The following is a 15,802-nucleotide window of genomic DNA, read 5'->3' on the forward strand; positions in this document are numbered from 1 at the left end:
TGCCTTCTCTGAGGATTGAACTCAGGACCTTCAGATTATGAGACTGACGCGCTGCCGACTGCGCTAAGAAGGCACTTGATGCATGACACTCCAGGCAGCTCTATCAAGTAGGACAGTTTGCAAGGTGTAAAATCATAAACTAATCGGCAGTTTGCAAAAACTCTCCATCCAGGTGGAAATCGAACCAACAATCTTCTGAATTTTGGTCAGACACGTTCCCCATTGCTCGACTGGCCAAAGGTGTGTCGAGTAAGTCGGAGCTCACACGCTCACAGCGCCGCGGTATGAGCAGGTACCGAGTCAGTCTCGGTCATGCCCACGCGACTCCACGAGTCCGGGAGTGTCAAAAGGCGCACGGCGAACAATCACCAAAGAGAGGGACCTTTGCTGCTTCCCTTCGAGAGCTCAGCTGGTAGCGTGGAAAACTTGTAGAGATTAAAACTTGAAAGCAAAATCACTCTTAAATTGTTAGTTTAATTCTGGCTCAAAATAACGAACGTGCTTTCTGAGTAAACGGTATTGAGCTCAAGGCCGCTTTCTTAACTTTACAGACTGCTCACTGCTTAAAATGTTGGCGCTTTTCCTTTCTCAAACCTTAAAGCTGTTTTGCTCGAGCATTTGCCTCTGCTCACCAGCAGGGAGCGCGTTTGAGCAACAACACGTCAAACCGGACTCACTTTCAGGCAAAAAAGACTTCTGTCAGTCTTTTGGACAGGTCTCTCGCTGATCAAAGGAGTGCCTTTGAGCAGCAATGCTTTTTTATTTTCAAAATATACTTTATTTCATAAAATTTAAGGATACATAAAGTTCAGGGTAAAAGTCACAATTTCAATTCAAAACAATACGAAACAGATCGCACACACTATGATCCCATTATTTCAATACAATACACAGTACATGTCTTTAAATACATTCTGTATAATAAAAGGTGGGATGGCTTTACACGGTGCTCTTTCCCCATAGAGCCCTTGTATAGGCCGCACCGTGCCTCAGTGCATCCCGCAGCACATTCCCCTGGACCTTGGAATGTGTCAGTCGGCAACACTCGCTCGTGGACCGTTCCTTCAGCAGGGAGACCAGAAGGTTTCGGGAGGACCAAAGGGCCTCCTTCACCGAGTTGATGGCCTTCCAGCAGCTGTTGATATCTGTCTCGGTGTCCGTCCCGGGGAACAGCCCATAGAGCACAGCGTCCTGTGTGACCGAGTTGTTGGGGATGAATGGGGACAGAGACCAACGCATTTCTCTCCACATATTCTGCGTGAAGGACCAGTCCATCAGGAGACAGGCGATGGTCTCATCCCCGTTGCAGCCTTGAAGGCAGCTCGAGGTGGTGCTGAGAATTTGTCCATGTTGGAATGCCCACACTGGGAGTGCGGATCTCACCACCCTCCAGACCACATCCTGGTGCCTGTTGGTGAGTTCCGGCGACGAGATGTTCTGCCAAATGGCATCGACCGTCTGGTCGGGGATCTGCCCGATCGGATTCATCCTCTCCTTTTCCTGCAGGACCCCCAGAACGTTCCTCGTCGACCACTGTCTGATGGCCTTGTGGTCGAAGTGGTTTCTCCTCAGGATCTTCTCCACCTGGGGCAGGTAGGGTGGGGTGGTCGAGCTGGACGGGACGTCCTTCGTCTCCTCGGCTAGCATGGCCTGACGCAGTTTTCTCAATGTTTTGGACAGGTAGAAACTCAGCACGTAGAGACACTTGGTGTTTGTGTACCGGGGCTCTGCACACATTCTGAGGCAGCCACACACAAAGCTGGCCATCAGGATCAGGGCAGCATTGGTGACGCTTCTGCCCCCTTTGTCTGGAGGTTTGTACATGGTGTCCCTGTGGGCGCGTTCTACCTTGGACCTCCAGACAAAGTGGAAGATAGCTCGGGTGACTGTGGTGACGGAGTTGGGGGAATGGGCCAGACCTGGGCCACGGAGAGCAACACCGCGAGTACCTCACACCTTCTCACCAGGTTCCTGTTGGTTACACAGAGAGAGACAGCGTCCCCCCAACATACCAAGCTTCTGATTGGCCTTGGCGAACCGCTCCTCCCATTTCTTGGTGGAGGCCTGGGGCCCCCTGAACCAGCTCGCAAGTACCATCAGTTAGTCGGACCTGACGGTGAAGGGGACAAAGGATCGGGTCTCCCACCTGCCAGAGAACATGGCCTCACCCTTACTGTAGTTCACTCGGGACACCGAGGTCAGTTCGAAACGATCGCAGATGCCCATCAATCTGTGGACCGACTGCTGATCGGAGCAAAAGACAGTGACGTCATCCATGTACAGGGCGGCCGTAATCTTCCTGGGATCGTCATCCCCCTGATACTTGTGTCCTTCCTGACGGACGGGGCAAACGGCTCGATACCACATATGAACAAGACCATGGAGAGAGGACAGCCCTGCCTGACTCCAAATCTGATCAGAAAACTCTCCGACTCCAGCCCATTGATTAGGACTGCGCTATGTATGTCCACATGGAGCAGTCAGGTCCAATTGGACATTTCGTCCCCAAAGCCCATTTTGGACAGCACATTCATCATGTATGTCTGGGATATTCTGTCAAAGGCCTTGTCCTAGTCCGGGCTGATGAGGCAGGTGTTCACCCCCCTTTCCTACATGTAGACGATCGTATACCTGGACAGTACCAGGCTATCAGAGACTTTCTGCCGGGTACAGTACAGGTCTGATCCGGGTGGATCACCTGCTCCAGAGCGGACTCGAGCCTGTTGGCGATGGCCTTCGACAGAATCTTGTAGTTGACATTTAGCAAGGAAATGGGTCGCCAATTTCTGATTTCCCCCTCTCCCTCTTCTGCTTGTAGATGACAGTGATGATGCCTTTCCTCATGGACTCTGAAATGCTGCCTGCCAGAAGCATACCCCCGGACACATCCAGTAGCTCTTGGCCAGTCCAATCACACAGAGCCGAGCACAACTCAACCGGTAAGCCATCGCTCCCCGGAGTTCTACTCTTCTCCAAAGACCGGACGGCCTTTGTCAGCTTCTCCAAGGTCAATTGCCGATCCAGGCGCTCCTGTTCGCTGTCCTCTAAGACCTCCGTAATAGACGACAGGAAGGATTGAGAGGCCTTGGTGTCTCTGGGCTTTGCGTCATACAGCCCGGCATATAAAGATTTGTTGATCCTCAGTATGTCGGTCTGTAAAGGCGTCACCGAGCCGTCTTCCTCCTTCAGGCTGCTGATCACCAGAGGTCTCTCTGTGCAGCTTGTGGACGAAGAAACGCGAACACTTCTCGCCCTGCTGCACGGAGTGGACTCTGGACCGAAAGGTGATCTTCGAGGCCTCGGAGGTGAAGATCGAGACTTGCAGGCCCTTCAACTCCCTGAGTCCTTTCCCGACATCGATCCCCATCGACTGCAGCTGGAGCAGATCCTGCATGCTTTTCTGGATCTGACACAATTTCCTCTGTCTCTCTCTCGTCCCTTTAACTGGACTGGTCAAACCGTGAGATCAGAGGGTGAGGCCCCTTTAACTGGACATGTCAAACCGTGAGATCAGAGGGTGAGGCTCATTTAACTGGACGGGTCAAACCGTGAGATCAGAGGGTGAAGCCTCTTTAACTGGACGGCTCACACCGTGAGATCATAGCGTGCGGCCCCTTAAACTGGAGGTGTCACACCGTGAGATCACAGGGTGAAGCCTCTGGAACCGGACGGGTCACATGGTGAGATCTCAGGGTGAGACTGCTTTAACTGGACGAGTCACAACGTCAGATCTCAGGGTGAGGTCCATTAAACTGGACGAGTCACAACGTTACATCTCAGGGTGAGACCGCTTGAACTGGATGTGTCACACCGTGAGATCATGAGGTGAAGTCCCTTTAGCTGGATGTGTCACAACGTTAGATCTCAGGATGAGGCCCCTTTAACCGGACGGGTCACACCGTGAGATGACAGGGTGATGCCCCTTTAAATGGACAGGTCACACCGAGCGATATTAGGGTAAGGCTCTTTGATTCCAGGTGGCATTTCCTAGCTCGGCTAATTTAAATATGTGAGGTGGTGAGAGTGTTGGAGAAATGAAGGCTTGAGATGGCAGAATCACAGGGTCTCAGCAGCAGTGGGACCAGGAGTGTGCTTTTTAACTGGTGCAGGGAAACAGCAGTGGGAACGGAAATCACAAAATCACAAGAGACTTAGAGGTCCGTGTGTGTGGATCATCAACATATCATGGACAGGTACAGAAAAGAATCAATAAAGGCGAATGGAATGCTGGCCTTTATATCTAGAGGACCAGAGTACGATGGGGTCGAAGTTATGCTGCAACTATACAAAGCCCTCGTTAGACCACACCTGGAGTACTGTGTTCAGTTGTGGGTACCACACTTCAGGAAGGACATATTGCCTTTGGGAGTGTAACGCAGATTTCCTCGAATGTTACCTGGACACTGAGGGGGAAAATTGGATTGGAACTGTTTTTGGGCGGGTGCAGCACGATCCGCTATTACCCCGCGCCCAATGGTCCCTGCGCAGGCAGGACGAGATTTTCGTCAGCCCTGAGGACTCACCTGCAATCTGCGTTGGCAATCAGCGGTGAACGAGGATTCCATGCAATTCGCACTTTCCACCAGCAGGGGGAAGCTCCTATCTTTTAAAGGCAGGCTGTCTGTTGGAAATCTCTTAAAGGTAGCTGGTACCTGTTACTTGCTGAATATAACAGCCTGCTGTCTGCAAGGAGTATGAACGGAGATCAGACATCGCACACATAAAGCACAGATGCGGATCCCATCCCTATTTTTAAGTACTGATGAGTTAATTAAAAATATTAAATAAAGGTTGCCCAGCAGTAAATCCCACATCCTCCAATCTGCAGGCCAGACCTCACCAATCTGCCGGCCTGAGACTCCATGCACCAAGATTCTCTGCTGAATCACCAGAGGCCTTGGTGTAAGAGGTGGACTGAAGGAGGGACATCCTATATCCGCAGTGGGCAAGAGGTCCTCCAGACATACACCCAAAAGGTAGTAGGAGGCAGTAGGGGATGAGGTCAATGCCAGGCGCACAGCATCATGAACATGGATGCAGTACAGGAAGAAGTTCAATACTTTGACATGAGTGGTCAAGATGAGTGAGGTCAACTGTCAAGTGGCGTCTCCGACCAACTACACCACGAGCTGCATCCATTGCTCCACGCACTACACACCCCATCACCCACATACCAACTAACTCTTTCCTTCAGTACTCAACCATCTCACCCTTACACATTACCACCGTTGCAAGCAGCACACCCACAACTCACAGGCCACACACACTGGTAGCTATTCAACCATGATATGAACATCACCCAGGCACACGTCCCGCTTTCTTGCAGGAGAAGCTGGCACTTATCAGGAGGCAGCAAGTGGCGGTGTCATTTTGCCCCTCGAGCCTTTTCCACCATTCAATCAGATCAGTGTGGACCTGTGACCTAACTCCATTTACCCGCCTTCGCCCCATATCCCTTCATACCATTGGTTCACAGAAATCTATCAATCTCAGATTTAGAATTCTCGATTGAGCTGGCATCAAAAAGAGCGCTCCAAACTTCATTCCTGCACGTCCTGGCTCTAAATGTTAGGCCAAGTCCCCGCGTCCCAGCTGAGGTATTAAATGAGTACTTTGCACCTGTCGTGACCAAGGAAGAAGAAAACTCACAGAAAAAAAAGAGTCGTTGTGATACTGGATAGAGTAAAAATTGATAGAGGAACAACTAGAAAGGCTGGCTGTACTTAAATCAATAAGTCACCCGGTCCGGCTGGGATGCATCCAAGATTGCTGAGGGAAGTAAAGGTGGAAATTGCAGAGGTTCTGGCCATAATCTTCCAGTCATCCTTAGATATGGGGGTGGTGCCCGAGGGCCGGAGAAATGCAAATGTTACACCCTTATTCAAAAAAGGGTGGAAGGATACACCCGTCAACTGCAGGCCAGTCAGTTTAACTTCGGTTGTGGGGAAGCTTTTAGAAACGATAATCCGGGACAAAATTAATAGTCCCTTACACAATGGTTGATTAATAAAGGAAAGCCAGCACGAATTTGTTAAAGGCAAATCGTGTTTAACTAACTTGACTGAGTTTTTTGATGAGGTAACAGAGGGTTGATGAGCGCAATGCAGTTGAAGTGTATATGGACTTTCAAAATTTGTTTGATAATATTCCACATAATAGGCTTGTCAGCAGAATTGAAGCCCAAGGAATTAAAGGGGCAGTGGGAGCAGGCATACGAAATTGGCTAAGTGACAGTAAACAGAGAGTAGTGGTGAACGGTTGTTTTTCTGACTGGAGGAAGTGTTCCCCAGGGGTCGGTATTAAGACCACTGCATTTCTTGATATATATTAATGACTTGGACTTGAGTGTTCAGTGAACAATTTCAAAATTTGCAGATGGTTCAAAAATTGGAAGTGTAGTGAACAGTGAGGAGGATAGTGATGGACTTCAAGAGGACATAGACAGGCTGGTGGAATGGGCGGACACATGGCAGATTTAGATTACAGCTTAATTGTACGCGAACATCTATCCAATAGCGATCATAGCATGGTCGAGTTCAATGTAGTGTTTGAAAGGACAAAAAGTGAGTCAGCTGCTAAGATTCTTGACTTGGGTAAGGCCGACTTCAATGGGATGAGACAGTGACTGTCCACAGTAAACTGGGCAAATCTGCTAATGGGTAAAACGCCTGATGATCAGTGGGAAATTTTTATAGAAACATTTAACGTGATTCAGAATCGGTTTATACCCCTGAACTCTACTTGCGGAAAAAAAAACAGCCATGGGCAACTAAAGAGGTAAGGGATAGTATTATACATAATGAAAGGGCATACAAAAAGGCAAAACATGGCACAGATCCTGGCGAATGGGAAAGATACAAAGATCAACAAAGGGTCACAAAACAGATAGTAAGAGCTACAAAAAGATAGCATGAAAATAAACTTGCGATGGATATCCAAACCAATACGAAGAACTTTTATCGTTATATTCGGAAAAAGAGGGTGGTCAGGAGCAGTGTTGACCACTTAAAAACTGAAAGTGGGGATATCGTCATTGACAATGGGGAAATGGCGGCATGTTGAACGATTACTTTGCGTCAGTATTTACAGTAGAAAAAGAGGATAGCATGCTTGAAATCCCAAGAAAACTAATATTGAATCGGGGACAGGGACTCGATAAAATTACCATAAGTTATGCAACAGTAATGAAGAATATAATAGCACTAAAGAGTGACAAATCCCCAGGAACAGATGGTTTGCATCCCAGGGTTTTAAAGGAAGTAGGTGAGCACATTGCAGATGGCCTAACTATAATCTTTCAAAATTCTCTAGATTCAGAAACGGTCCCTCTCGATTGGAAAATTGCACATGTCACTCCGTTTTATAAGAAAGGAAAGAGAGGGAAACCGAGGAATTATAGACCAGTTAGCCTAACATCTGTTGTGGGGAAAATGCTGGAGTTTATAATTAAGGGTTAGGGTGACTGAACACCTCGATAATTTTCAGTTAATCAGAGAGAGCCAGCATGGATTTGTGAAAGGTAGTTCGTGCCTGATAAACCTGTTTGAATTTTTTGAAGAGGTGACTAAAGTAGTGGACAGGGGAATGTCAATGGATGTTATGTATATGGACTTCCAGAAGGCATTTGATAAGGTCCCACATAAGAGACTGTTAGATAAGATAGAAGCCCATGGAATCGAGGGAAAAGTACGGACTTGGTTAGAAAGTTGGCTGAGCTAAAGGCAACAGAGAGTAGGCATAATAGGAAGGTACTCACATTGGCAGGATGTGACTAGTGGAGTCCCGCAGGGATCTGCCTTGGGGCCTCAGTTATTCACAATATTTATTAACGACTTAGATGAAGGCAAATAAAGTCTCGTATCTAAGTTTGCCGATGACACAACGATTGGTGGCATTGTAAGCAGTGTAGATGAAAACATAAAATTACAAAGGGATATAGACAGATTAAGTGAATGGGCAAAACTGTGGCAAATGGAATTCAATGCTGACAAATGTGAGATAATCCAATTTGGATCAAAAAAGTATAGAACAGGGTACGTTCTAAATGGAAAAAAGTTAAAAAGAGTGGACGTCCAAAGGGACCAAGGGATTCAGATAAATAGCTCATTGTAGGGTCATGAACAGGTGCAGAAAATAATCAAGAAGGCAAATGGAATGATGTCCTTTTTATCTGGAGGACGAGAGTACAATGGGGCAGAAGTTATGCTGCAGCTATACAAAACCCTGGTTAGACTGCACGTGGAGTACTGTGAGCAATTGTGGGCACCGCACTTTCGGAAGGACATATTGGCCTTGGAGGGAGTGCAGCGTAGGTTTACTGGAATGATACCCGGACTTGAAGGGTTAATTAACGAGGCGAACTTGCACAAATTGGGGTTGTATTCTCTAGAGTTTCGAAGGGTAAGGGGTGATCTGATCGAAGTTTATAAGCTATTAAGGGGAACAGATAGGGTGGATAGAGAGGAACTATTTCCGCTGGTTGGGGATTGTAGGAGTAGGGGGCACAGTCTAAAAATTAGAGCCAGACCTTTCAGGAGCGAGATTATCAAACATTTCGACGCACAAAGGGTGGTAGAAGTTTGGAACTCTCTTCCACAAACAGAAATTGATACGAGCTCAATTGCTAAATTTAAATCTGAGATCTATAGATTTTTGGCAACCAACGGTATTGAGGGATATGAGCCAAAGGCAGATATGTGGAGTTCGATCACAGTTCAGCCATGATCTAATCAAATACTGGAGCAGGCACGAGGGGCTGAATGGCCTCCTCCTGTTCCTACGTTCCTATGAAATTAGCGCAGAGAAGTGCGAATTGATACATTTTGGCTGGAAGAAAGAGGAGAAGCAATATAAACTAAATGGCACAATTCCAAAGGGGATGCAGGAACAGAGACACCTGGGGGTATACGTGCACAAATCTTTGAAGGTGGCAGGATAGTTTGAGAAATCGGTTCAAAAAGCGTGTGGCGTCAAGGGCTTTATAAATACAGACATGGAGTACAAAAGCAAGGAAGTTATGTGGAACCTTTATAAAACACTGGTTCGACCACAACTGGAGTATTGTGTCCAATTCTGGGCACCACACTTTAGGAAGCATGTGAAGAAGATAGAGAGGGTGCAGAAAAGATTTACTAAAATGGTTCCAGGGATGAGGGACTTCAGTTACGTGGAGAGTCTGGAGATGCTGAGGTTGTTCTCCTTAGAGCAGAGAAGGTTAAGAGGTGATTTGATAGAAGCGTTCGAAATCGTTTCAGGTGATTGGCAAAATAACAAAAGGCGACATGAGGAAAATCTTTTTTTACGGAGCAAGTGGTAATGATCTGGAATGCGCTGCTTGAAAGGGTGGTGGAAGCAGATTCAATCATGGCCTTCAAAAAGGAATTGGATAAATAATTGAAGTGAAAAACTTTGCAGCGCTATGGGGTAGAGCGGGGGATTGCGACTAATTGGATTGCTCTTACAAAGAGCCGGCACGGGCTCGATAGGCCGAATGGCCTCCTCCTGCGCTGTAACCGTTCTATGTTTCTCTGATTTCGAAGTGTAGACACTGTGGTAATGTTGGAAATGCTGCAGCCAATTTGAACACAGCAAGATCCCACATACTGCAATGAGATGAATTAGCAGAAAATCCGTTTTAGTGATGTTCGTTGAGGGATAAATATTGCCCAGGACACCGGGGAGAACTCGCCTGCACTTTTTCGAATGGTGCCGTGGGATCTTTTACATCGACCTGAGAAGGCAGATTGGGCTTCGGTTTAACGTCTCGCCTGCAAGGCGGCATCCACAACAGTGCAGCACTTTCTCAATACTACCCCTTCAACAGTGCAGCGCTCCTTCACTACTGACCCTCCGACAGTGCAGAACTTCCACGATACTGCCCGTTCGACAGCACAGCGCTTCCTCAGTGCTGACCATCTGACAGTGCTGCGTTGCCTCAGTACTGCCCCTCCGACAGTGCAGCACTCCCAGAGTACTGCACCTCCGACAGTGCAGCACACCCTTCGTACTGCCCCTTCGACAGTACAGCGCTTCTTGCGTACTGATCCTCCGACAGCACAGTTCTCCCTCAGTACTGACCCTCTGACAGTGCAGGGTTGTCTAAGTACTGCCCCTCCGGTAGTGCAGCACTCCCTCACTACCGATCCTATGACAGTGTAGCACTCCTGCATTACTGACCCTCTGACAGTGCAGCACTCCCTCCATACAGCCCCTACGACAATGCAGCCCTCCCTTAGTACTGATCCTGTGACAGTGCAACACTCATTCAGTACTGACCCTCCGAGAGTACTGTGTTCACTCACTCCAACACTCTATCAGTACTGCCCCTCCGACAGTGCAGCACTCTCTCAATTTTGACCCTCCGACAGTACAGTGCTCCCTCAGAATGGCTCTGTGGCGTCTGCCTGGATTATGCGTTCAAGTCTGTGGAATTGGTTTTGAATTCACAACATTCTAACTCAGAGGCGAGACTACTACCAGTGAGCCACGTCTGACACCTGAAAGGAGGTGAGTGAGATGGAGGGGCTGAGGTTGTGCTTTCTGGAACGTGGATATGGCTGAAGGTACGGCTTTCAAAAGTAGGACAAATGGACTACGGATGCACAAACGACCACAGGTGGAGGAACAGAGTGTTTGGGGCAGGGTGTCGGACTGGAGGAGGTTACAGAGATAGGGAGTGGTGAAGCCCTGATGCATTTAAATGTAAGAAAGAATAAAAATAAGCAACAGGCTTAGGAGACTGGAATCTAATGCAGGTCAGTAAGGGCTTCGATGGTTGGTGAGCTGCTCACCAATCAAAAAGCCTGCAGTGGGGATGGAATCCGTGGCTAGGATGTGGAGATTTTGGGGCCACAGATCATGACTTCCCAAATTTTAAATGGAGGAACTGGTGGCTCATCTAAAACAGAAAGTGTGGGCCTGATAACACAATGATATTGGAAGGGTCAAGAGAGGCGGTGGTTTTGTCAGCGTCCATCTGAAAGCTGGTCCGTGTCTGTGGACTGTGTCACCAAAGGGCAGCATGTGGATGAGGAAGAGGAGGGAGTCAAAGATTGAACTTTTAGAAACATCAGAGATAACGGTGATAGGGTGGGAAGAGAAGCTTCGCCTGGCTCTGATCAGATAGGTGAGTGGAACCAAGTGAGGGTAGTCCCAACAAAAGAGGCCAGTGACCGATGAATGAGGAGGTGACGGGTGAGTTGTCTGTAGGTATGGAGATGGTGAGGGTTGGGCCATGGGGTGTTTTAAACCCAAGGATGAGAACTTTAAATGTAAGTGATATGGAGCTGGGAGCCAGTGAGGGTCAGTGAGGCCGAGCAGGACCTGGTGCTGGTTGGACACGGACAACAGAGTTTTGGACGAGCTCACGTTTCTGTAAGATGGAGGTTGGGTGGCCGGCCAGGAGTGCATTGGAGGAATGGAGTCTGGAGGGACAGAGGCATTGATGAGGGTTTGAATGGCAATCGGCTGAGGAAGAAATGGAGTCGGGTGAGGGAATCACGGGGCCTTTGTGATGGAGGTCAAATCGGGTCATGAGCTCAGCTCGGTGTTGCACGGGACCAATTTTACTGGAGCCGTTAACCAATGTAGAATAAACGGGTAAACATCTGCAGTGAAATAGCGGAGAGAGGAATGTCAATGGGACACGTTCAGTGTCCGTCCCCTAATATCACCCACAGTCATTTCTGGGTTGCAATCCTCAACCTGCCCTTTAACTGTCCGCGTGTCAGAGACTCACAATTCATATTTTAACTGGGAAACTGCAGGAACAGAGTGAAACGGGTCTGCTTGTGTCCCTGGATTCAGTCCACACTGTGGGAGAATCGGTAACATTTATAAATGAATCTCCAGGAGTGAACATGGTCAATACAATTATATAAAAACTGTAAATGGAGCCGCTCATTGTTGTTCGATCAGTCCTGTATGAGAACAGATTTAAACATTATTCCTGAGAGAGGTCTGATTAAGATAATGACCTGGATTTTGAGATGTTTGTGTTATATCCACCACATTATTTACATCGGAGTCAACGCTGCAGATGTAATATGTTTGTTAAACTGACTGTAACTGATAGCAATGATCAGGGCTAACACCGTGTCAGTGGAGACTGATCCCCTGTATAAATCAGGGCTTGTTGGAATGGATCAGCTCCGAGTTCCTGCTGGAGCTGTGGTTCCCAGGACAACAGAAGTCAGTGCTTCTCACAGAAATGGGATATTCAGGAATCGATCAGATAATGCTCATTTATTATCCTGTTCTTGCAGCCATTGGAGTTCCAGGTAAGCCATTATCTCAGCTGTTAATGGTGAAAATCAGTGTTAACTCTGTTGCTTAACTTGGCAAATTATATTTTCTCCCTGCGTGTTTTACGGAGTCGCCTGTACTGTTCTGTCCGTTGAATGATGGAATGTATTAAGTCTCTTTCGGTCTTGTAGGAGCTGCATTATATCCGTAATGATTTTCGTGCACCCAACCCTGACATTTTTACTGGATTATTCTCTATACTGAATGTATTGTTGAACAATGGTATGTTCTTAACTTCTAAAAGTTCGGTCTTGAAGGAGTTACATTATATCTGTAGTGGACTTTCTATATCCAACCTCGGCATTGTTACTGGAATCATCACTGTACTGAATGTATTGGAGTCAGGTGTCTGGGCTCATCGCTGATGTCAGGCCATCGGGAGCTGTTAATAGTTTCATTTTGTGGAACGAACCGGTTCTGGAATATGTTTTCATTGATGTGTTTTCAGAGATTGATAATGAGACATCTCACGGTCTCAGTGTTACAAGGAGGCAGTGCAATGTCCTTCCTCTCAGTTTGCTGCTGACTCTTTCACATCTCCTCCTCGGCTTCACTGTGGATGAATTCACTGACTGTCACTGGACTTCACTGCAAAATGAAATGTTTTGATGTTATGTTGTCTCAGTTTGCACCGTATCTGTTGGAATCAGGAGCCCTTCAATTTATCTGTCGATTATAAGTGTGATTTTAGCGTTTTGTTAATTGAACAGTCCCGCCATCGATCACTTTACTTTACAATAACAGGAGAAAGAATCTCAATTATTGTTAGATCTGTCTGGAAGAGGCATTCGATTCTGTTCATTCCACGATTTGTCGATGAAGTGAACAGTGTCGTTGAATACGTTTAGAATTGGATGATCTGTCGAAATATTAAACTATTCCATAGAGGGTTCATTATTGAACAAACTAACTGAGAATTGGATCGGTGGAACAGGGAGCTGGTGAACTGAATGCAGGAAAAGGATGATAGGATTTAATCGGATATGAAAATGGACTTGAGATAGGGAGTAGAGTGAGTGATAGAGAGGGCGACTGAGAGGGAAAGCGAGAGGCTGTGGTGTGAATAATTCATCAGAATGAACTGCTGAAACTTCCAGAACAATTAAATATAGAAAATGTGATTTGAAAGTGTTATTATGATGTGGTCAGATTGGGTGAGTTTTGATTGTGGGACTCGCTCCTCATGTTTATATCCCTGTCAGGTCCTCAGTCTGTTTTTGTGAATGTTCCATGTTTTCCAACTTGACACGAAATATAATTACAATTTACTTCAAGAATAAGATCGGAAATTTCTTGGTCATAATGAATTATTCGGATATTGTATGTTTAAAGCTCGGCTGAATTTAATGAACAAAGTGGTTGATTTCATTAATACTTTTCAATTTAAGTTTAATTGAATGTGCAAATTCAATTTATTGAACACATTTTATACCCAACACAGGTTCCCTGACACCAAAAACCACAGAAATGAACAGTTGAATGTAATAGTTGGATTGTGTTAGTGAGACCTACAGATTAGATTTCCTCTCACACTCTGCTGCAGCCTCGCCCTGTGAATCCCAGCCTCTCCTCTCACTGCAATGAATCATCTGTCTCCTCATCCGTTGCTTCAGTTTATCCGTTTTTCCAAACCATCTGCTCCTGACTCCCCTCCAATTCCTACACGTCCATGACCAACTAATCTTTTCCTTGTATGCCTCCCAATCTCACTCATTGTCGGTTCTCTTAACCCAAAGCAACACACCTCCCCCTCTCCCCTCACCTTCCCGACCCTTTGCTCTCTTTCCCTGTCCGTCTGTAGCCCAAATGCGGCTCCCTTCCCGCTGGGCACCGAGCCCTCACTCAGCCCTTCCAGTGGATCCAGTGCTCACTTTATTCACTTCCTGTATCCATCTCCCAATTAATTATTGATCATTGTGCTTGAAAACATCTCTCTGCCAGAAAGCGCTGCCCAGGTCAATCAATCACTTTCCACCCTTCGATGCAGAAACAAAGCTGGAAATTTCACCCCAGATCCTCTCAAGCTGCTGCTTTGGCTCCAGATCTGATCAGTAATTTCTCTGCTTCCTTTTCTCTCTCTTCCAGTTAACTTGGTGGCGATTGTGATCCTGTCCCGAGGAAAGTGCGGTCTCTCCAAATGTATCAGTCGCTATCTGGTGGGAATGGCAGTGGCCGATCTTCTGGTGGTTATCACTGATCCGATATTGAACTCGATTAATGTGATGTATCTCCCAGTGTCATTCCTGGACATTACTCCCGTTTGTAGTTTTATTTACTTCTTGGGTTTTGCAACCACGGTGGTTTCCGTCTGGCTCACGGTCGCTTTCACTTTTGATCGATTTGTGGCCATTTGTTGTGAGAAGCTGAAAACAAAATATTGCACCGAGAGAACGGCGGCTGTGGTTCTGGGAACAGTGAGTGTGCTGGGCTGTTTGGAGAGTGTCCCCACGTACTTTATATATGAACCTAAATTTATAATTGATAAAGTTCCCTGGTTGTGTGTGGGTAAACTGAGCTTCCGTACTTCTCCCGCATGGGCCGCATTTGACATGGTGCACCTCATTTTAACCCCTTGTGTCCCGTTCGGTCTGATTTTGCTGTTCAATGTTCTCACGGTCAGGCGTATTTTAATATCCAATCGAGTCCGCAGGGGACTCAGGGGCCGCAGCAATGGAGAGGATCAGAGTGATCCAGAGATGGAGAACCGAAAGAAATCCATCATTTTACTCTTCAGCATATCGGGCAGTTTTATACTGTTGTGGCTGACACAGGTTGTATTTTATATTTATCTGCGAATTGTGGACTTTAGGCCTTTTTACTCCCCCTCTGACCCTAATTTTATCATAAATGATACAGGAAAGATGCTGCAGCTTCTCAGTTCCTGCACAAACACATGTATTTATGTCCTGACCCAGACTAAATTCAGAGAGGAGCTGAAGGACGCGGTGAAATACCCACTCAATCTAATTGTTAAATTAGTGAAATCATAGAAAGAGCTGAAGGGTTTCAAGCACTAGAACTAAATCTCATTTCATACTCCATCCCCTACACTTCCCGGGGGAAGGAAAGTACATTTTATATTAACAGCACAGAGTCCTGAAATGATATTAAATCTGATTCTGATGTTATATTTTATTGATAATCTGACCAATTGAGACAGCATTTACTCCACAGACGACACTTGAATTTTTGCTCGAAATGTCGGCACGAAGGAGCTCAGCTGGACTTGAACTAAATCACCACCCTGATAAATGGGCAAAGCTGGTAATTAAAGTAGCTGTTTATGGTGTGATTGGAATTTGCACACTCCATATAAATGGAGAGGGAGAAAGGGAGAGAGAGCAGAGAGGGAGAGACATAGAGAGAGACAGAAAAAGAGAGATAGAGACAGTCAAAGAGAGATAGAGAGAGAGACAGAGAGAGGCAGACAGAGAGAATGAGGCAGTCAGAGAGAGAGAGAGAGAGAGAGAGAGGCAGACAGAGAGAATGAGGCAGTCAG

General features: G+C 46.7%; 1 protein-coding gene and 1 non-coding gene across 2 annotated transcripts; one reads left to right on the forward strand and one right to left on the reverse strand.

Moving 5' to 3' along the window:
* On the reverse strand, positions 1 to 73 carry trnam-cau (transfer RNA methionine (anticodon CAU)). Its single transcript has one exon. It is a non-coding gene; the product is annotated as a tRNA-Met (tRNA).
* Positions 74 to 12,208: 12,135 nt separating this feature from the next.
* On the forward strand, positions 12,209 to 15,275 carry LOC137317670 (probable G-protein coupled receptor 139; the record flags this gene model as incomplete). The annotated part of the gene is made up of 2 exons (XM_067980836.1): positions 12,209 to 12,278; positions 14,389 to 15,275. Coding segments are annotated over exons 1-2 (957 nt in total), but the record flags the coding sequence as incomplete, so codon positions are not given.
* Positions 15,276 to 15,802: the final 527 nt, after the last annotated feature.

The sequence above is a fragment of the Heptranchias perlo genome, unplaced genomic scaffold (genome assembly GCF_035084215.1).
Source record: "Heptranchias perlo isolate sHepPer1 unplaced genomic scaffold, sHepPer1.hap1 HAP1_SCAFFOLD_63, whole genome shotgun sequence".
NCBI lineage: Eukaryota > Metazoa > Chordata > Chondrichthyes > Hexanchiformes > Hexanchidae > Heptranchias > Heptranchias perlo.